At 36.2% G+C, this 22,743-nt stretch overlaps 1 protein-coding gene across 3 annotated transcripts in view; it reads left to right on the top strand.

Moving 5' to 3' along the window:
- The window catches only part of MINDY3 (MINDY lysine 48 deubiquitinase 3), a 48,106-nt gene that overhangs the window by 4,623 nt on the left and 20,740 nt on the right, over positions 1-22,743 (top strand). The window contains exons 2-11 of one of the 3 annotated variants that reach the window (XM_027450710.3): positions 1,844-1,950; positions 3,588-3,667; positions 4,525-4,582; positions 5,419-5,608; positions 9,067-9,118; positions 10,875-10,989; positions 11,511-11,584; positions 11,958-12,037; positions 17,553-17,623; positions 18,795-18,875. In XM_027450710.3, coding sequence (XP_027306511.1) covers positions 5,485-5,608; positions 9,067-9,118; positions 10,875-10,989; positions 11,511-11,584; positions 11,958-12,037; positions 17,553-17,623; positions 18,795-18,875 — 597 coding nt within the window. In that variant the 5' untranslated portion in view covers positions 1,844-1,950; positions 3,588-3,667; positions 4,525-4,582; positions 5,419-5,484. The remainder of the gene's footprint in view (positions 1-1,843; positions 1,951-3,587; positions 3,668-4,524; positions 4,583-5,418; positions 5,609-9,066; positions 9,119-10,874; positions 10,990-11,510; positions 11,585-11,957; positions 12,038-17,552; positions 17,624-18,794; positions 18,876-22,743) is intronic. The other 2 variants (XM_027450708.3, XM_027450707.3) reach the window with 2 other exon arrangements.

Below are 22,743 nucleotides of genomic sequence, written 5' to 3'. Positions count from 1 at the left end.
AAATAAAAGCTCTTCAGTCATGTTCACACAGAAAACTCATCTGGATTTGTTGAAATTCAGAAGGTTCGCGGGGCTCTATTTTTGACAGAGGTGGAGAAAGGCAGACAGGTTGGGACCTTACCTTGTTTTCTGGCAGGTCCTTGCCCATTGTAACAGCAGCTTGCCAGGTAATTTGGGTACTTTCCTCAAACCCTTCCAGGGCATCCTGGCTCCTTACCCACAACCCATTAAGTAGATTGTTTTTGTGGTATTGCTATAGTAATTCCTCATTTCTTCTTATATGTAAGATAATGTTGTGTTTTTTTCTCAGAGAAAGCTTCAGCAGTTTAGATTGACTGTAGAAATGTACTCTGCAAACCCAAAGCCATATGCAAAATGTGTGTTACCATTCAACATTCATCTTTAGAGAAAGGATGAAACATTAAGACATGTTGTAAACCTTGTACTTCGGTAATAACAGGTTATTGTAGTAGTCACGTCAGGCAGTTTTTATATCCCCCAAAAGAGAGAGGAATACAATACTTTGGTGAGGGAAGAGGCCAGCTCCGCAGAGAATAGCACAAAAAATGAATAGCACAGCATCTTTGTTGTTAGACTGGGTCAGCGATGGAACAAATTGTTTTTCTAATGTGGTTAAGGCCACGTGCTCTTTAGCTTCTCCTCTTCTCCCCTTCATTCAGCTAGAATTGGTTCAAGCACAGGGTGAATGCACTGAAGGCATACACCACATCCTTCGTCAAATGACAGTTAACCAGTGTCTGCAGTGGCATGGAGGTAAGATAGATGGATAGATATTAGAAATAGACAGTAAAGTATGCACAAAGTGGTGGGATGATGAGAATAGAAAAATCAATGGTTTTTGTAGTGCTTTGGACCATAATGTGGTGTGTTAGATAAAAGACAATTGTACGTAACAAAGTCATACGTTTGTTTTGGCAAAATGAACGTAGAAGAGTTGAGGATTATCTGTAAGAAACGTGTGCCTTGCTGAATGCCAAATTGTGGGAACTAAGGAGACAAGCTTTCTTTTGTGTGGTTTGTAGTGAATAAAGGATACGAAGACAAATCTGCAAATAGCATAGTCAGAGTAACTGAAAATATTGGTGGTGTTGATTACCGGCAGCAATCTTGATCGACTTTTGTTGCTGTTCCCCACAGCCAAAAGCATCCAGCAGGGCAGGGGGGAGGTCAGTGGAACAGTTGCTAGGAGTACAAACAGCAATGAAAAAAAACTTTCTCCCAGGCAAATTATGATAATGGTATTTATGAATGAAGATTGTTTCAGCTGTGTTACATCTCTGTTGCTTTTAAGGTTTTATCTTGAGTGAAAGGAGCTGGATGAGAGAAATAACCTGTTGAGAATGACAGTAAGTTGAAATTGGGCTGGATCAGAGATGCAGGTCTTAGCTGATGGCTTATGAGGTAGTTAGGCCGTTCCTGTGAATCATTATGAAAAGCATGTGGGACTGCCCAAGATGTGATTATTATGCAAAAAAAAAAAAAGGTAAAGAGATGCGATTGCAGGCTGAAGTAGATTTGAACCCAGTTGGACTTCAGACTGCTGGTTTCTGAAATTTTACCTAAGTTGACTTCAGATATCGTAGAAGGAAAGCAAGACGAAAACTCCCAAAGTTCCTATTTTTGCTACACAGCCTTTGGAAGTTTGAAGCTTATTAAGCAATAAGTAGCATATAGCTAAAAGAGAAAATGTTGTTTGCATGTTGCATTTGTTTTTGTTTCTTTTCTAGGGTTGTATTCTGTCAATTTCTGGATACTAGCAGTTTTGCATCATCTATCCCGTATTTCTCTCCAGTGGATCACACTTGATTTTCTTTACTTTTAGGAGATGGTTTTCAAAAAAGGGCAGGGGAAGCAGCAACAGGTCGTGCTTTCTGTAAGAACCTTGAAGAAAGTGAAACAAACTCAAGATTTCCTAAGTGTGCTTTAATGGTACTATGTCCAAGTATGGCTTTTTCACTGCAGTGGCTAAATCATTAAAACAACTAAAAAAAAAATGTTGCAGCGTGCTTGGATGGCATGTAATAATGGCTTTGAAGTAGAAGAAAACTGGAGTTTTAATACGGATAAGTGTGACTGTTGAAATGGCTGGTGATGTTTCTTGTTAGGGCATGTTAACGGGGGAATGAAATCACACTGGGGCAAACTTTGAAGTCCAGATTAATGCAGCACCACTGCTAAATTTGGTGATGCTGGATCTAACCTACTAGGCATGACAAGCAGCTGAGGTTTGGATATAAAGGACATCATTGTAATGCACATGTGCACGTTTGGTTCCAAAAAAAAAGCTGCAGTCTCCCTGTTGGATACAGGGGAAAGCCCACATCTTAAGATCAATGGCTACACTGATCTGTCTCATTTTTTTCACACTGCTCTTGAACAGCTGCCATTTCTGTGCTGAATCTGGCCTCACAGACATGCAGTAGCCCTCCCGTGTGCTGCTTGGGACGAGGTACCTGTCTTGCAGCAGTACTGAAGTCTGCACTGGGGGGACACGTTCCCCTTGTTCAAATTTGCATCTAGGAGTTGGGGATGCTTCTGATGCAGCAGGGTGTAATGATACAGAATCAGGAAAGGGAGAAACTGGGGAAAAATGCGCTGAATATTCGTTTTGCTGAGAAAACATGCGTGTGTATCTCTTTCCTTCCTGTCCCCACTTGCTTGCGTTTGCTGGTTAGTTGCTGACTACAGTTGCATGGTTTCTATGTTATAATGAACTTCAGCACAATGCTACTAGCACTTAAATAATGCAAAATACAGCTCACCGTAAGTTGTTATGCATCAGCTTCATCAAGGTAATTGACTGTGGATGTGCTTTTATCTGTGAGAAATGCAAGCAGTGAATTAACAAGTGTTGAAGTTTAAGAGCAAAGTGATAAGTAATTCTGTAATAATGGCTCCAGAATTTGCTCTGTTATGTGACTGTAAAATAATTCTGACTTCAAAGATGGAGGGGGAAAATAGGTAATCTTGCAACTTGATAAATACAGCGTATCTACTGCAAAACAATACCAGTAAGAGACTTGCTTCCGTGGTTACGAGTGAATATTTGAGTTACTCAGCCTATTTCAACCTCAAGAGGAAGCACTGACAGGGCAAAAATGAGATCAGTGAGAGGCATAACATGTTCTTCAGAGAGAATAGAAATGCATTATACATGTTCAGTGAAGCTCCAAAGGTCACTTTTTTACATATGCAAGACAAAACTATAACTTACAAACAAATTTTAGTTGATTAGTAAGAAATAATAAATTAAAAAATGTTTTAAGTGTTTAGCCACACACACTCCAGTGACGGTTTTACTGTTCAAAAACTCTAGCAGTTGGCTCTTTATGGTCATGATTTGATTGTTGAGATATATTCATTTTTCTATTCACCTGTTACCATCTTTTTTATCTTTTCAGATGGTTTAACCACGTTCTGCTGCATGATAGGGGGAAAAAATCTTGAAAGTTTGTTTGATATTTAAAAGTTAATAAATCAAATGCCCCTTCTTTTAGGAAAGGAATACATATATATAAAAGATTGCTTATATATTTCACTAAATACCATCATCTTCCATTTAACAGGATTTGTCTTTAGTGAATCCGAATCAACTGCGTTAGAGCAATTTGAAGGTGGCCCTTGTGCAGTGATTGCACCAGTACAGGTAAGATGCATTTACTACAGGAATGATTTAAGATTAATAAGCCCAAATTTTGTTATTTTCTTAATGTGTGTGGTTTTGAAATACCAAAATTAATTGCAAATCAGATAATTTCATAATGATAGTATAGAGCAAACCAATAGTCAGCACAAGATAGGGCAGAGCTGATCTCATTCTGAGCTGTGTATGCTGAATGGAGTTCATTTGAGGAAGTGCAGCAGATTGAACTAAGCAGAGGCAACTTTAAAAGGGGGAGTGCAGGATGAAGGGGAAAAATAAAAGATTAGATATAAATGAAATCTTTATATGTTCTCATCTCTTAAATTTCTCGACTGTAAGAAGAGTGGTACCTGTGTCAACATTTATAGGCGTTGTAGTAATTTGAGCAATGTTGGTGTTAATAAAAAGCAAAGCAGGGATGTATATATATATATAGGTTTTTTTTCAATGTGGTCTTCAACTTAAGACTTGTAATGGTTGAATCAGTGCATTCTGTAAAAACTCAATGGATTTTTGATCTCTGACTAGAACTGTCTTGTACTCTTCAGTTATATACTGCAAAGTATTTGTGCCTCCATTGCTGTGTTCCCATGAGTCTGGAGGTGTTTAAATACGTAGTCTGTGAATTCAAAGCATAGTTTAGGTTCAAACTCAAGAAGGGTAAACTTTAGGCCGCATTTGTAGTTACTTTGAATGGGAGAAATCAGTAAAACAGTGCAAACTTAAGTCTCTTACGGAGTGATGATGTGCTTGAAGCTTTTCTAATAGCATGCAAAAATGCTTTGGTATAGAGCTTGTGATGAAATGTAAAACTTAATTGTCATGAATTTTAATAATTATTTGATGCTTTGATATCAAAGGCATTCCTCTTGAAGAGGCTTTTTGCCAGTGAAAAGTCTACTTGGAGAGACTGTCCAGGTACTGAGACCTCTTTTTCTTTAATTATTCATAAATCAAGTCATAATACAAATTGTAATTAAATTATAGTAAAAACATTTACATGTTCTATTAATATATTTTATTTTAAGTGTTCTGTGCCAGTTACATGGCATAAAGTATGTATACTGCATTTTATGATGGAATGGTTTAGGTTGGAAGGGTCGACTAAAGGTCATCTAGGCTACCCACCACTGTCATAGCCAGGAACACCTTTTGCTATATCAGGTTGCCCAAAGCCACATCCAACCTGACTCTGCTCCATGATTGGAAACGTTCACCCACAGCTTCTCTGTTCCAGTATCTTGCCACCTTCATCATAAAAAAATAAATAATAATAATCCTTACACGTAATCTAAATCTACCTGCTTTAAGCTTAAAAACTATTGCTGCTCATCCTGTCTCTACAAGCCCTAGTAAAAAGTCTTTTTCTCTCTTACAAGCCCCGTTTATATGTTGAAAGGCTGTAATAGTGTCTCTCTGGAGCCTTAACTTCTCTGTGCTGAACAACCCCAACTCTCTATAAACTCTGAATTCTTATTTGTAAGGTCCGTGCCAGTCGACAGTACTTGTGTGGTTTATAAATATTCGATTAATTGAAATCTATTATTAGCACAGGGAATGGGTTAGAAATCATATTGAAACACAAATCTCTAAAGATGGCTTTATAAGTCTTTGGTCCATTACAGTCATGCAACAATTAATGTTAATAAGGTAAAATTAATAAGCTCACTTAATTATTCACATTATATTAGTGCGTTTAAAAGATAGTAGTAGCATATATAAGGTACTGATTAGCAGCAATTGAACTCATGTAGGTTTCTGATTTTACAGAAGAAGAACAGAAGAACCTTCTCTGTCATACGTTATGTGATATTTTGGAAATGGCTTGCTCTGATAATTCTGAGTCATACTCTCTGGCAACGTGGATAAGAGGAAAAACAACTGAAGAAACTGCTAGTATTTCTGAAAGTCCTGCAGAATCCAGTCGTCAAGAGGAACAACCTTGTAAGAAGAATTTCAGCTCTAAATTACCTATCACTTAGTGAAGTCTTACATTGTTTTTGAGCGACCACTGCTTTTTATTAGTATACGGATAAGGGGTTTTGCCTTTGTGGTTCCATTAGCAGTAGGTAGATTTTCGTCTGTTTTAATTAGAAGCATCAGTCCTTTTTGTTGAAAGAAATGTGCTATCACTGGAGCTCATACACATGTGCTTCTTGAATTTGAGCAATTTGAACAATCTTTTCACATTTTGTTTTTTGGAATTTATTGGGACCTGGTGTTTCTTTAATTTGGAAAAATGTATGTGTGTGCTTCATAAAACTGGAGGAATATTTTAACTTGTCACTTGCAGCTTTATTTCAGAAGAGTGTTTATAGCAAGCTCTTCTTTAGAAACTGTTCTAAAATATTCTGCATCCCCTTGTTGGGGAGAAGTATCCTTTTTCCCTTTGTTTGCTTCAATACAGTAACAGAACAACTTAAGCAAATCACCTTCTAGTAGATTAATGAAATTTTTTGTAGGTTAGAATTTTTCATTTACCCTCTTTTTGCGAATGTCTTGACTTCATTAGCTACTGATATGAAAGACCAAGTGAGCATCACCTGTTGTGCTAAGATGCTGCATCCAGTCATATGTGATTACTGTGATGCCAGTGACGAGGAAATTTTTTGTGTGTACGTGTTCATTGGGGATGTATTTATTCATCATTTAGTAGGAAACATCTAAGATTCTTTTTCTTATAGTTTTTGTTCTCAATGTGCGCTTTGAGAAGTCTGAAAAGCTCTTCACATGAGAACATGCTTTTAAAGGTGCATCTTTTGGCGGAAGGTATCTGTTACTCACGTTTGTAGTGTAATTACAAAGTAAGAATTATACAAGTAGATTTGTATGTGTAAAACTAGCTAGAGCAATTAGTAGTGCTGGAACTCTTTATGGGACCAGTCGTCTTCATCCGCTATCAAATGCTCCATGTGCTTTAGATGGCTCAAGCAGTAATAATTAAAATGTAACTTAATTAGTAGGAACAAACTTTGAAATTTATAAATTCTGTGGATTTTCCAGTTGTGAAAAAGTGAAGCAGAGCCTAGCTATCAATAGGTTTCTTTTGCCCTTTTAATATATTGCCTTGTTCTAAAGAGCTTTTAACTATAGCAAGCTTGTTCAGGAGGTCTTTTTAAACAAAATTGCTCTCAATACTGATACTTATTGAACTAATCCATTCTATTACATATGTACATTTTTCATATTTCTGTAGACATCTACAGGTTCTGCCTGACTTTGTCCTTAGTATCATAGAATGTGCTTAGGAAAAGCAGATTACATTTACTGTGAGCAGTGAACAGTCTGCTTTTGTCATGAATACCAATATCCTTGATTGTTCCTGATTTCAGATACACTTGTGTTTTCTTTTTCTTCTACATGCTGCTATTTTATTTTTTCTTACTATAGAAGTTACTTGCATGCTTAGGCTAGCAACAAAGATGTGGATAACGAGGTGTTGTCAAAGATATGGATAAGAAGGTATTGTTAATAATGCGGAGTGGTGCCATTGATAGTGCAAAGGAATACATTTGTCTTGCTTGGTTGCTATAATCAATAAAAAGAAGCAGATTTTGTCATAGTTTGCAGGACTTTAGAGATAGTGTAGGTTGGTGCCGCAGCATTACAGATGCAATTCCATAGGGCAGGCTAGTACTATTTGGGAATTGCATATGGGGATATGTTTATGGTAAACCTGGAAATACGGTTATTAACAACATGATATTATAACACTCTAAAGAAATTCTATACAGTTGTAGTTTTCATACAGCTCGTGCTCTATTGCTCTTTGTTCTTCTCTCCACTAAATACTGTCTTTATCTAACTTTGGGTTACATCTACACTTCTCTTAAGATTTCTACTTTTCCTTTGTTTCAAACTGTAGATTTTACCATTTCCATCTGCTCTATAGTAACAGAATGAAGTTGCCTATAATCTTGCTGTGTGAACAAAAGATGAATTCAAGCCCACTTACTGAATACAGTAGCATTTTTCATCTGCTTTTGTGATGTATAGTAGTGATTGTTGGTGGCCATGCATTGGCTGTAGTAGTGCAAGTTCCCAGGTTCAAAGATTGCTTTATATGATTGATTCCCTCTAATTTTTTGGTTACAAAAATGTGTGTTCTTGAGGAGAGGTTAATTCCTGTAGCATTCATAGCTTTTCATATGAAAACACTTTTGCAGTAATGGGGGAAGTGGGGGGGAAAGAAATACGTTTGGAAATTTTCTGCAATGTAGGTCAGTATTTCATATTTTTCAGAAATACTATGAAATATGTTAAGTCTAGTTTTGCTCTTAGAAACCCAATTTTTGCAATTCCTCGTTTTAATTTTTTGAAGGATCTGCTGCCGTATTTCTGAGGTAGAAAAAAATTACTGCTTGGAGAGTCAGTTATATTTGTATGTAGGCAAACCAAATGCACCTTTCAAAATACAACCAGGCATAAAATGCTATTACAAGGGAATTACTATGAGAAGAACTAATCAGTAGTATTAACCGGAATGGCTTTAGGTATATGCAGTCAAATTCAATAGCTAGGCAATGAGACGTTATTTAAAAACTTACTACTTAAGTGGCCTTAATCAGAAGCAAGTCTGTTCAGAATATTATTCAGTCATCAGGAAGATGAGGTCCTTATAGATGTTGAGGGCACTAAAGGCTTCTGCAATCATCGTAACATTTGAATGCCTATCAGAAACTGACAATTACACAATTGGCACATTTTAAAAAGCTCATTTGACCTCCGTAGTTTGGAAGTGTTATGAGGGGAACAAAGGTATAAAGCCCGTGTTGAACTTGGGAAGACACTAAATGCTGTATTTTTTTTCTGTCTTGAAGGTAATATTTGAAAGTCTATTTAACCATTATTAATATAAAATGGTGAAAAAACTATTTAGAAATATAATGTGTAACACTTTATAGACTAATTATACTTCATTTATGATATTTTGAATAAGCATTAAAAGGGAAAAAAAAATTTCAGCAATACAGATGTATACTTAAAGGAAAAAATACAGCTTTCCTACATTGATAAAATGATCCAAATAATCATGCTTGCTCTTCTAGGAAATAATACTATGACCTGCAAAATTAAATCTATAGCATGCATATGCTTGACTTTAAGACAGTCATGATTTGTACAAAATCAACAGCTTGGCATTTGACAGATATTTTCAAGGCTACAGGATCCAGTGGCTTTGTGCTTTCAGTACATTGATTACTCCAAATAGAAGTGTTCTCACTAATTTGTATGGTCTAAACTTAATGTTATGGTAAATTAGCTTTATACTAATCAGTTAAAAAAAATTCAGGGGCAGATTAAAAATTAAAAATTAATGCTTGAAAGTATACTAGCTTGCTGTGTGTATCTTGTGTCATTTTTTGCCATGTGTAGTGCTGAAAAGTGTCTCTTGTGTATAGCTGCCTTGGCTGTGGAAGAGCTTGGCTTTGAGCGATTTCATGCATTAATTCAGTAAGTAATATATTGGAACATTTAAAATACAATATTTTGAAATAACACTAATTTACAGCCCTGAAAAGGCTTTGTTCAGAAGCTTCTTGTGTGTTACACATCAGGTTAAATTTGGTTTTCATGTTTGGGGCTTGGGGGGCTGGTTTTATTGTGTTGTTTGTTACGCATTTTACAGTTTAAAATGGAATATTATTTTGAACATAATTTTTCTTTAAAATAAAACTGGAGCAATGTAATACATGAAATTGGCTGAATGAACACAACTAGTTAAGGTTCATATTTAATTATAGATGTTCATCCTCAAATTTTTTCATACACAGGTGATTGTGTTTGAAATACTTGATATACGCACTGAAAACAATTGTCACCTACTATTTTTTTGACTCAAGATTACTCAAGAAATACTTATAAAAATGTTTCATATAGAGGACTCTTGTCTCATAATTTTACTGTTTTCTTTTTGGGGTGTAAATGCAGAGCTTAAAGTCTTAGTGAGTTTGTCTTTAAAGGCAACTGCCTTTTAGTTTCACAGCGAGGAGTTTTAATTGTTATAAAGATAAATACCCAAAGAGTAAAATAAAAGCAAGAGAACTTTAAAAACACTTGAGATGGAAAATGTTACTAATTAGAACTGAAATAACTACTGATTATTGTCTTCAGTAGTAATTACAGTTTGTGCTTTAAACCTCTTGTCATATGAGGAAAGAAGAAAAGGGGGTATTAAAATTTATGTAGCTTCATCTAATCAGAATGCTAGCTTCCTCCCTCAGTCCCAGTTCCTGGATTCATGATACCCACTTCAATTTTTCTCAGTATATCTCATTGGAATTGAGCACTCCTGCATGTCATTAAGCTGAGTGATGGATTTCGGAAACTGTCTTTGCCTTGTATACTCTGTCAATAATGAAGTTGGTTTAAAAATTTCAAGTGTTATCTAGAGTGAACTCTCATATGGATATACTTTGCAGATGTACAGATAAGCAGAGAATGTGATTTAGTTCAAATTACTCAATAAAAAAAAGTGTGTTCTGAGAAGTAGTATTGGATTCTAAATTTCCCAAGAAAGACCAAGAGCATTATTTCACTAGAACCTGATGGAACTTTTCCTCAGTTCTTATTTTATTTTTAAACATAAGATCGCCTGGTGTTACCTAATCATCCAGGAAATAATGCTATTATGCAACAGGGTATTTTCCCTAATGTGGATGTACCACTAGTGGTTTTGAATGTTTGGCTTTTTCCAAAGCTAGAGTTTAATATAATCAAGTTCTCAAGGGAAAGGTAACAACTATTTCTAAAGGTTGAAATATTTTTTTACCTGGTTAGGTGAAATTTTTTCTCCATTGTGTATGAAGTGAACATCTGTCATAACTATATGTAATGCAAACGTTATTCTGGACATACAGCCTATTTGTGATTTCAATAACAGCTTGTGATACAATTACTGGCTCAAGCCACTCGGCTGTTTCAGAAGTATATGTAACTTTAAGCTTAGTGTTTGCATATAAAAATACATGCATTTTTGCACATTGCTCCAGAATTATTTTTCTTCTTCTAATGGGTAAATAATAATGACTCTGTGGTGGTTTTAGTAACTACAGAACAGCTGCTGCATCATTCTGTATGTAACACTTGTTTTATGCTGCTTTTACTTGGACAGTTTCGTGTTGGGTCTTAATATTTCTTGTTTGTGCTTTGTGGCAGTGTTCTACTTCATCTAAATACGTTCTTCTTTTCTGTTATTTTTTGTCTTTAGCAAACGAGCATTCAAAAGCTTCCCTGAACTGAAGGATGCAATTTGGGATCAATATTCAGTGTGGACAAACAGATTTGGAGTATTGCTCTTTCTATATTCTGTGATACTGACAAAGGTTTGTAGGTTGTTTGATTTTTTTTGTGTGTCTTTGTTAAAAGAAAGTTTGATCATGTAACCCTTTTCCTGTAAAAAGGTGAACACTAAAGTCAATTGGCAAACTAATTCAAATCTAGAGAAATGGATAGAATGCTGTCTTCACTCATGCTGCAGTACGTTTGCAGCATGAAAACTTGAAAAGCTTAATCCATCTTGTGTCTTTATTTCTTCTTATCTGGGATAATTATAGATTTTTGGAAACATCCTTCCTTGTGTATCTCTACCATCAGCTATCAAGAAAAATGTGTTTAGGTTTCAATTCACTACATAAGAACATCAGCCTCTGTAGTAGTCTATGTTTCACTACTGCAGTCTGTTGCTTTCCATTTCTGTTTCTATTTTCTGTCATGAGAAAGAAGTGTGTTAAGGTCTTGGCTCATAGAACAGGGCCAGCCTCCTAATGTTTTACCGTTGCATTCTGCAGTAAATTCATTCCTCATTCATTCCTCAGGAGAGCAAAAATATTTATTATTTTTGCAGGGTATTGAAAACATAAAAAATGAAATTGAAGATGCAACTGAGCCCTTAATAGATCCTGTTTACGGTCATGGAAGGTAGGCTAGAAAGTGTGATTGCTACCATTTCAAGTAAATGAGCATGCTAGTTTTTTATGTTTCTGTAATTGAGTGTTCTTCTAGGAAAATATTGACATTATGAGAAGGATTCAATTATAACTTGGTAATAGGTAAAAGCAACGCTTGCCATAGCATATCTTTTTCACTGCTTATTCGGGGCTACATTTTTACATTAGTGTTGTTAGAGATCGTGTTAGCATCACTGAATTACAAATATACCCTAATTAAAATAATATAGATAGCCAAATAAAAATACTATCATTCTCTATTTTAAGTATTTTAAGCTATTTTAACTGCTTTTTCAGAAACAAATTATGTCACTTTTAACAGACTGTTTCTTTCTGTTGCATAGCCAAAGTTTGATTAATCTCCTGTTGACGGGACATGCTGTTTCTAACGTGTGGGATGGAGACAGAGAATGTTCAGGAATGAGTAAGTCAATTCCATTTTGTACTCGTTCGAAATTTTTACATAGTATGAGATGCAGACCCTACAGAAATTCAGAAATACTGGCAATCACCTCTATATACTACTGCCGTCAAACCTTCCGACTTGTTGTTTGATGAGAAGAATCTAAGGCAAGTGACCAGTAACCAAACCAGAAAAATATACGTCAAGCCAAGTTAAACTTAATGTTTGCTTACTATTTTCTGGTTATTTTGACACCTGCAAACCCTTTAACATAGGAAATTCATAGCACTGGTAGAAAGGAAGCTTAAGACTACAGCCAAAGAGAAGAAAAATACAGGAGAAGTGATTGAAGGAGGAGAGAAAAGATGACAAAAAATCATTGATAAAGGAAATATGATGATAAATCAAAAATTGTCTTGCTTAAGAGGTCTTAAAGAGTACAGTATGGTCACTTTCCCCCCTTTTTTGATAGACTACACAAATCACTTTGTAATAGGTACGGATTAACTTAAGAGTACTTAACTTAAGATAGCAAATGAAGCTAGTTTTGACTATAATTATTCCAAGGGTTTGGAGAAAATTGAGGGCTCCTAGCAGCGGTTAAGTCTAATTACTGACCTGATGAATAACAAGACATACGTTATCATATTCTTAAAATGTGCTGAAGGTTATTTTCTGCTTCTCCATTCTCCAAAGTGAGAGACAGATGCTTCTACGGAAGCTTTGGTTCTGGACTTCTGACTTAGGTCAGAACTGATTGAGAACCTAAATTCATAGTATTACTGTGTGAAAAGAGTTCAGTATTCTCAGAAAAAAGGTTTCTAACTTGGAGTACTAAAGAAGGTACTAAAGATCTCCCAGAAGCATAATCAGAAAAACAAAGGAGGGAAAGAACTGCAAGAAAAAAAGGGTCAGGCATGTTCAAGTTCGCAAATCCTAATGCAATCCATTATATGGTACTAAAGTAGCTAGACAAACTGAGTCTCAGAACCATTAATGATTACCATGTGTATCAAAGACAGGAGGTGTCAAAACACTAGAAAAGAGAAAACAGGGTACTTAACAAAAATGACAAATGCTAAAGGAAAAACCCTGGAGAAAGGACAATTTAAACTTCCAAAGGGTGTTGAAATAAATTAGTAATCAATGTGCATGCAAGAGAAAGATGAAAACCAAAGAACAGCCAGCATAAGATCATCAATAATAGACTGCAGAAATCCAGTCTGAATGGCTTGGTAAGAAGTCTAGTAAATAAAAGTGAGGATAGTTAGATACAATATTAAAATGACATTCTGATAAGACTGATGCAGAAGTACAGCCTCTATGGAGTCATAATTAAGGGGAAGCCTAGAAAGTCTCAAAGGAGATTCCACGACTTGTACATAGTCAAACCAGAACATTTTAATTCAGATCTCGCATGAATCTATCTTAAATTTCAGTTCAAGTCAGTATTTTCAGCAATGACTTCCATGATGGAAAATTCTTGTTTAAAAATTAAAAAAAAATACAGGAAGATGAACCTGAAACAGACTTTGTAGAAGCAGAGGAGAGGATGTGAATACCTTCAGAATTTGAAGTGTTCATGCTTTCAGACCATCTTCTTTGTAAAAATAAATTAACAACAACAAAAATCAAAAGTGCAGTACAATTGAATTGAAAGGAAAAGTACAAAATGAACATAAGTAAAAAAAAAAAAAAGTCAGTGAGTACTCATATAAGGTATGGTAGAATCACAAAATAATTCGTTGTTGAAAGTGATCTCTAGAAGTCATCTCATCCAACATCCTGCTCGGTGTAGTTCCAATTAGATCACAGCTGTGGCCACTCAAGCTTTGAGTATCTCCAGGGATGCAGATTCCACAACCTACTTGTGTAACCTGTTCCATCATTTCACCACTCTCTTGGAAAAAAGTATTTTCCCAGTACTGGGATGGAGTTGCCACATTTCAGCTCACAGCCTCTTATCCTTCCACTGTATTCCTTTAATAGCCTGCCTCCGACTCCTCTACGTCCTCCCATCAGCTAGTCACAGGCAGCAATAAGATTCCCCCATCACATTATCCTTCTCTTCTTGGGATGAAACAAGCACATCTCCCAGCCTCTCCTTGTACATCATGTGTTCCAGCCTCCTAATCAGCTCAGTGCCCCTCCACTGGACTTGCTCCACTTTGTCAATGTGTCTCCCATTCCAGGGAGCCCAAAACTCCAGTGGTGGTCTCAATAAGTGCCAGAGAGAGAGAACCATCGCTTCTCTCCATGTGCTGGCTGTCCTCCTCCTAATGCAGACCAAGATGCAGCTGGCCTTTGCTGTAGTGGCACACTGACCCATGTGCAGCTTGTTCCCACAGACCTCAGGTCCTTTTCTACAAAGCTGCTTCCTAGCCGGTCAGTGCCAACCAATTCTGCTGCATGGGCTTATTCCATTGTGGATGCACGACTTTGTATCTGCCCGTGGTGAATATCATAAGTTTCCTGACAGTTCACTTATCTAGCCTGGTGTGTCTACTCTGAATAATGTCCCTGCCTCCAGTGTATTGGCCTATCTTCCTGACTTCCTGAGACTGTTTCCCATTCCATGATGCAGGTCATTAGGTATTTTATAATCTCAGCCTATAGCTGACAATCCTGTAGTCACTGATTAACATCAAAGATTTTGTGCAATGATGTTTTATTTCCACTAGAGGTCTGCTAAAAATCAAAGTACAGTAAACAAGGAGACTGTCCAAGCAGGAATACAGCACATTCCATTTTTGTAGGGACCTCAGCGAAGTAACAGTGAGAGCATTCAGCCTCAATGCAGAAACAGGAAAATTAATAGGTGATAATATTATCAGAAGCCAATACACTTATGAAATTTCCAAAATCGCACTTACCCTGTGTTTTTATTCAGATGTTGCATAAAGATACTTTAAGTCTTGTTCAGTTATTTAAATAGGTAACTTTTAAATTTTTATACCTAAAACTATTTAAAAGTTACTGTCAGTAATCTTTTTAGTGAACAAGACCATACTGAATTACAAACTTCAGGAATTACCAAGTAGTTTACAAGTGACACTCAGAGCACAAACTTATATGGTAATGCAAATTTTCCAAGTCGGGCAGAAGTTAACAGGTGTTCTTTTAACTGGTACAACTACCAGTGAAATGTCAGTCTTCTGACTTCCTAGCTTTCTTCTCGTTTCCTATGTACATATTCCCATTTAAACTAATCTTATTCTAATCTCAGTTGCTGTTCATTTGTCTGTTCTCTTTTCATCAAGTAATTTCTGACAAATCAAATTTTGCATCAGGCATTTTAAGGAGAAGTTCCAAAAAAATTCATGAAAAGTGAGGACTTTCAGAGAGAGAGAACAAAATTAATGCCTCCTGTGGGATAGATTGCATGCTGAACTCAAGAGTTGCGTATTGCTTTACTAGTCAGCACACATACTAGTTAGTATAACTAACTGCCTTGTGAATGTGGCCTTGCTAGGCTGGTAGTGAGGAAATCAATAAGGAAATTGAGAGTCAGGGATTGTGGCGGAGCAGGGGACAAAACATGAAGGGGGACTGGGTGTAGTTGAAGCTATTGTTTGAAGGGGTTCTAATGGTAGAAATCTTTAAGAAATATACTTTTATTTTTACATTCTGTTTTGAGGGGTTTGTATTTTAGCCAGAGCTACCCTGCTTATTTTCAGTTCAGTGTTTTAAAACCAAAACTTCATTGATCTTAGAGTAAACTTCCTGTCTTTCTTACATTTCATGTAAGAAGTGTTTCAAAAATTAAATGCTGGAGTTGCTTTTTCTAAGTAATGCCAAGAATTTGTGATGTTTCAGATAGTCACTAGGTGGTAGTATTCTTATACTGTTGGTAATGGTATCATTAAATTCTAAAATCATCATTAGTTTGTGCCTGAACTCATAAAGGCTCTGATTTTCTCCCTTTTTAGAAATCTGCTTACACTTGCAAAGCTACTTTTTGTTAATGGAACAAAATACTTAATCGGATTATTTTCTGAATCAGAGAATGGTTGAGGTCGGAAGGCATCTCTGCAAGTCATACGGTACAATCCCCCCGCTCAAGCAGGGATGCCTAGAGCAGGGTGTCTAGGACCATGTCCAGGTGGCTTTTGAATATATCCAAGAAGGAAGACTCTTCCACCTCTCTGGGCAGTCTGTTCATTATAACCTGAATCATTGTTTTCTGACTAGTAAATATTAATTCTGTATTTTTGTTCTTTGCATCAGTTCTTAAATCTGAAGCCTTTATTTATCAGACTTCTACATTAACTTTGTGTTTTCTTCCAAAATGTGATAACAGTAAGATTATGTCCTTAATGTAGTGTTACTTACATCTGTCATGCATCTCCTTGTTGCACATATAAATGTATTATTTCCAAGCAGTAGCTATTCCCTAGTTTGAAGGATCCTTGAATATGTTTTGGATTGAGATCTCGCTTGCCCTTGACTCAAATGAAGGATGAATTGTCTAAGCATATTGCAATTTATAGCAGCTGTGAAGTTGGTGAGGTAAGGGGGTTCTGCAAAGAAATGTCTGTGTACCCCCATGTGTTTTAATTCCAAGCAAATTTGAAGATAATCCTTGAAAGCATATTTTCAGATCAAAGAATCCTAGGTTGCAACAAGGTCCTTTTACACATAGAGCTGCCAGCTCTAAGGAATGAGTTGCACCTGCAGGCCACAAAGGTAGTGAATGAACTAATGTTGTAAGTTTGGTTCCATTCTTCTTAATGGTGGAGGAAAAGTTGAAACATGTCTATAATAACTGCTCTACACAGTTTCAAAATTCAGTGATTAGAACTCAAAGTTGGTGAAGGAAGTGCTCCATGCACTGTTGAGATGATGTATATATAAACCCAGAGCTCCTTCAGTTCCATATGGTTATGACTAGTTTCTATGCTTGAAATTTTGAAGTACTTTCTTACTCTCTAATATAGAGATCCTCAAAAAGGCTGAGTGCTCTTTCAGTCAGTAGTATGTAAATAGTCTAGATGTTGCTGACAGCTGTGTGTGCTTGAGAGCTGAATGATTCATTAAATGGAAGTTGGTATAGAAAATCAAATTGAGGGAACACTCTATTTCCTACTAACAGAACTGCTATTTACAAAATTCTCATGTTTTATTGTTCAGAATGTGAAATGTTTAACATAAATAAAGCTGTGGAACTCTTAAAATTAAAATAATACACACACACATAGATGTTTTCTTTCCCATTCAGGAAAGCTGTTTTTAACTTTTTCTGAGAATAATCTTGATGTAAGATACAAGTACTTCTAATAAACGCAGCAACTTTTGAAAAGAGGTATCAACAGCAAACTTCATTTAAAAACATCTGTTTGACTAGTAGTTCCTTATAAAGAGAGAAATTATTAAACCTTTCCAGGCTTTTTTACTATACCGTAATGATTTATCTTTGCTGAAACTGCCTTACTCTTTAAAATTGTCATTCCTTGACCAATTTTGAAAGCAAGAAAAAACAACTTAAAAGAGGTTGTAAGGATTTTGCTCGAATAAATTTGGGTTTTGTTTTGAACAGAACTTCTTGGTATACACAAACAAGCAACAATAGGCTTTTTGACATTGATGGAATCTCTGAGGTACTGTAAGGTAAGCTATTTTCTGTATAACTTAAAATTTTTCTTTCATTGTGGTGGTCTGGGCTTCTTTGACTTACTAAAATCTTCGCTGTGAACAATGGGAGATATTACAGAACTTTCAAAGTCTTTTCAACTTCAAAGTAAAACTGAGAATAATACTATATTAAAAAAGAATTATAATTGTTAAACGCATTTTGTTGAGTAAATGCTATTTAAATTAGAACTTTATTGCACCAAATTAAGATAGCAAGTTAGAAGCTCATGTTGTTACCAAAATAATGCTTAATGCAAGTAATATAGATGGTTATGAAATTCTTGTCTTCTCACAATATCTAGTTCCAAGGAGGCTTGCTAATCGTCAGTGCTGCAGTTCCGTTTTTCTTCTTATGCCATTGCTGTCTTGCACTTAAAATGCCATAAGTATAAATTGTAAAACTGTTAAGTTAAATGCATTCTTAATGTAACATTGAAGACCTAGAAATTACTTTGTGTACTTATCTGTGCACATTTGCAAGTTGATGAAGTGCAACTTAATCTATGTTGTTTCTTCATGTTATGACACAGGCTTCTTTTATTTAAGGATTTTATTTGAGAAATTGTTCCAGAAAATCATACTTCTTAAACAGCATTGATAATCTTAATTTGAAAAGGCTTTTTGATCTCTCTCTGCTTCTTTTTCAAGCTATATTGAATTCTTTTAACTTAGCTCATGGTTAAAGAGGATTGTGGAGTTCTCAAAATGTTATGTATTGACAGACTCCACCCTTTCACTTGTTAATAGTCAATTCGGAATTGGTACATCCAAAACCAGGTAATAAGTCAGGTGGACTTCTACCACATCTAGCATCTGATTCTAGTATTGTTAGGCACAGCAGTAGTTAAGCCTGTGCATTTTGAAGCACGTCTCCAAGGCTGAAATACTAGATATCGATAACCACTTTCTCAATGATGTCGTCTTTCAGTTAATTACTGTAAGTTACGTTGTTTTACAAGTCAGTTAGGAACCAGAGATCTAAACTGTAATCCAAGTGTTTTACACAGTCTTGATATTTTGTTGAATGTTTTATAGTAGTTTTCAGAGCATTTGGGTCTCCACTAACTGATTCGTCCTTAGATTGATTGCTGACTAGATGAATTTCTTGGGTTTGCTATGTGGTTCTGATTTTATTGCAACTTTTTAGGTTGGCTCCTATTTGAAGTCTCCAAAATTCCCCATCTGGATACTCGGCAGTGAGACACATCTCACAGTCTTTTTTGCCAAGGTATGTTAGATGTGATTTTTGTTATGTAACCTCAGGCATATAAACACCACATAAATCCAAAGCTCAGATTTTGCCACGGCGTGAGTTTCATGTGGCTTTAATATAAAATGTAGTCACCAAAACTCTTAATTAAGCCTACCTTTGAAGACTAACTTGTTGAAGTGGTTTAAGGATACCTGTTAAATTTTAGTGAAATCTTTTGATTCTGGTTTAATTTATTGAGGGTATGGGGGGAAAGGGGTGCTTTAGAACACCATAATCTTGATACATACTGTCTTGAATTTTTATTGTGCAAGAGAGGGATAAAAAAAATAAATAGTTACATGTAGGTCCCTATTAGTAGTTTAATCCTTCTGTGACAGTACTTTCACAGATTTTAATCTATAACCGTAGATATCTTTGTCCTAGGTTAAAAATAGTTAGAGGACACTTGCAATAATTCCTTTTATTTATTCTAACAGGTATTTATGATAATCACAAGTCCTCAGTTTAAAGCGTTAGACCAAAGTTTCTGAACAGTTCCTATTTGTTTAGTAGAAGATATTTAGTAGAAGAAGGTACGAGCTGAAGGTTTGTAAAAGTTCCAAGAGTACTTTGTATGTCTCTCTTCACCCTAAAGTCAGGGTTGGTGAGTATTTCAGGTGGAGCAGAAATGTCAGCTATGCAGAAGTACTGAATCATGTTGCAATTATCAGTTGAAGCTGCTTGCTGAAAACTGGGGGAAGAAACCTGAATACGTTGCCAAACGGTTAGCCAGTAAGTTGTTAAAGTAGTGTGTGTAGTTCTCTGGATGATGCTTGATACTGAGGATATAACTTCCAGCTCAATGTTGAGTTGAATTAGAGAGAGAAATCTTCAGAACTGAAAGAGGAAAATGGAGAGGGAAAACAACAAAAGCAATTTAGATTAGGTTTGGATAGAAATAAATATGGCTCTAATTCTCTGAAGCTGCGTATAGTTATCAGGATCCAAACCGTTATGCTTAGAACATCTAAGCAATTGTTAAGCAGGGGAGTAGTCAATGTTGTAGTTAGTAGCGTAATTAGCCCAAGAAGCCTAGGAAAAGGCTCTTCCTAGAATATTGTCCCTATGGGCAGATTCTTCACTGTTCCCTGAGAGACCTTTATGGAGCATGAAGGTTCAACAGACAACAAGTTTTACTTAAATGCTGCATACCACCCTACTCAAAATTGGCAGCTGTTGTTTAATACTCTGTTGCTTCATTCAGATTTTTCATTTCATTTGAAGTACAGCAATAAACATTGGTGTCTTCACTGAGGAATGAAATCATCCACCATGGTTTTCTATCTTAGAACATTTTACATTAAATACTGAGAATGTTATAGACAACCATTGCTGTCTGCCAGAATATATTTGCATCACTAAATGTGAACCATTTTGCTGTAGCTGTGACTTTCAGAGAAATGTTTAGTCATATTTTCTAAAATAATTCTACCAGCCTGAAACTTACCTTCTACATTTTCAGTGGATTTTAATGAATGTACAAAGTGCAGCACAGCATTTTTGTGCTGAAAATGATACTTTAAGATATAAGTGAAGATAAAAACGAGCTAGTTCATAACTAGGCTTAAATTCTCTTGTCATTGCCTGAAATAGCCTTAAAGTGTGACAGCTGAGTCAATTCCAAGTTTTAGCAAAAGTCTACCAGTAGGTCAGTAGTTTCCACCATTATTAATGGAAGTTGAATCATGGAGATTTTATCTACATGGCTTTCATCACCACATCAGGATTGCCAAAACTCATTTGGGACATAGGGATATTTTACTCAGCCTCATTTTGCTAAAGGGAATTGGAGGTACAAAGAAATGACATAAGGAATGAAATTCCTTGATGAAATGAACCTTCACCTCACATTTTCCATATTTTAGTTTCTTAGGTCTCAAGGAAAAATGCTACAGACTGATCTGTAGATGAGTATGTCATAAAGTTGGCAAGGACATATGAACACATGCATTACCTGAATAGTTCTTCAAAACTCTGATATATACATCTATCAAAGTAGATCTGAAAAAACTTGGGTGAAAAGTTGGGATGGGGGCAAGTGTTAGCAGGGAACTGTAATTAGTACCAGAATATTTTCTCTTCTTTAAATTATGACTGTGTACATATAAGGTTAGAAAGTTGCTTGATGCTTTGATGCTCATCAATCTGAATTTAATCTTGATGGGGGGAGGAAGGGTGGCTATTCCTCCTAGTGATCTGTCATAGATGCTGCATTTGTCACAAGGTGGATTTTCCCTGAAAAACTGACAATGGCGGTTCTTCGCAGGCAGCTAAATCCAATCAGCCATCATTTCTGCCTCTCCCTGCCTTCCCTTCCTCTCACTGAGTAAGAAAACTCTCAAATGGCCTCAGGCCAACAAAAATAAACAAGGAAAGCTTCATCTGACGTTCTAAGTGTCCCTGTCAGACGGTGATCATGCAAATAGCCAGTATTGTAAATGTTCTCTAAAAAGCAATTTTTTTTAAAGTGTGGAGAGAAGAAATTGAAGAGTGGGGTGGTTCTGACAATGTAGAGTTAAGGATGTGATGGATAAGGATAAAATGCTGTATGGTCAGGTTTTGGTTGTTATTATCCTCATAAGGAAGTTATGACTGTTCAGAACCTGTAGGAATGTCAGGGTGTCATCAGGCACCATGGAAAAAAATCAGCTAGTTTGTGTGGTTTTATATATAAAATATGAAAAGAAAAATCTAGTGAAAATAATAGGAAGAACAACAGATTAATAGCTGCTTTCTAAATAGTGTCTGCTGACATGCTAACTTGCATGTTCTGGAAGTTTGAAATCAGAGCCTTTAAAAGTGAAAAGACAACATGGAATGAGTCCCCAGGGGCTTTGGGTTAGTATATGCTTATTTCATTCTCGGTTCTTGGAGCACACAGACCTCAGCAGAATCAGCTGTCCACTTCCATTTTTAGTTACAGCATTGTAGCATTTCTAGACTTCAAGGATCACATAAGCAGAGGAAACTCCTGGCTGAGACATCTGAACAAGCTACACATAACGCTTTTCAAGGAAAATGTGCCTGTTTTGCTGGGTTGGGACTGTTCTTATGGTTTTGGATTACAGTTTTCTATTTTTCTAATTTTGATTGCTGTAACATGTTTACATATTCTCAGGGCCTTTCTGCAGTATCCTCAATAATATTATCTCTCAGAAGAAAAGTCATTTACTTCTCTTCCTAAACAAGTTTTTAAACTGAATTTCAGTAGAGAAACACCTGAGCAAACACTGGCATTGCTATAGGAAATCCTGAATTTGGGTCAGTGGTGTTTGCCTGCACTGCCCTAAGGAGGAATGTTACTGGATATGACATCTAACTTAAGAAAATCAAGAGAGAATAAGAATGGCCATGAAAGAAAACAAGACACTTGTGTAAAAATTCAACCATTACTAGTGTACGCTAACAATGATGGTCTATACAAAAGTAAACTATGTGTATCCAAATAAATTACACTTCTACATTAATAGAGGAGTTCTTCTGGGTAGGGAAGGTAGTGAAAAATATCTACTCCCTTCGTTTTGGATTGTGCTCCCATGGCTGGTGAATGCAGGTAATCAGATTTTGAAGTGTTTCTTCACTAGAGGAGAAATCAGAATCAGATTTTGAAGTATTCCACCTCAGGAAATGGTTACGGAGTATGTGGTTTCAGAGTCTTAAGTTTCCAAGAGTAAGTGGAACTGGTTCTGGTTGGGACTGTCTGGCAGGAGGATGTAGATGTGTAAGTCAATGGCGGTAACTTCTGGGCTGGAGCGGGGGGTTGGTTTTCTGTGCTGCTGATGAAGAGCAGGGAGACAGATGCTGCTCTGTTCTTCACAAATGCTCTGACCTGATTAAATCAGCA

Source organism: Anas platyrhynchos, chromosome 2 (genome assembly GCF_047663525.1).
Source record: "Anas platyrhynchos isolate ZD024472 breed Pekin duck chromosome 2, IASCAAS_PekinDuck_T2T, whole genome shotgun sequence".
Classification (NCBI taxonomy): Eukaryota; Metazoa; Chordata; class Aves; order Anseriformes; family Anatidae; genus Anas; species Anas platyrhynchos.
The sequence above is the reverse complement of the archived record's forward strand: the minus strand, read 5'-3'. Positions and strand labels throughout refer to the sequence as shown.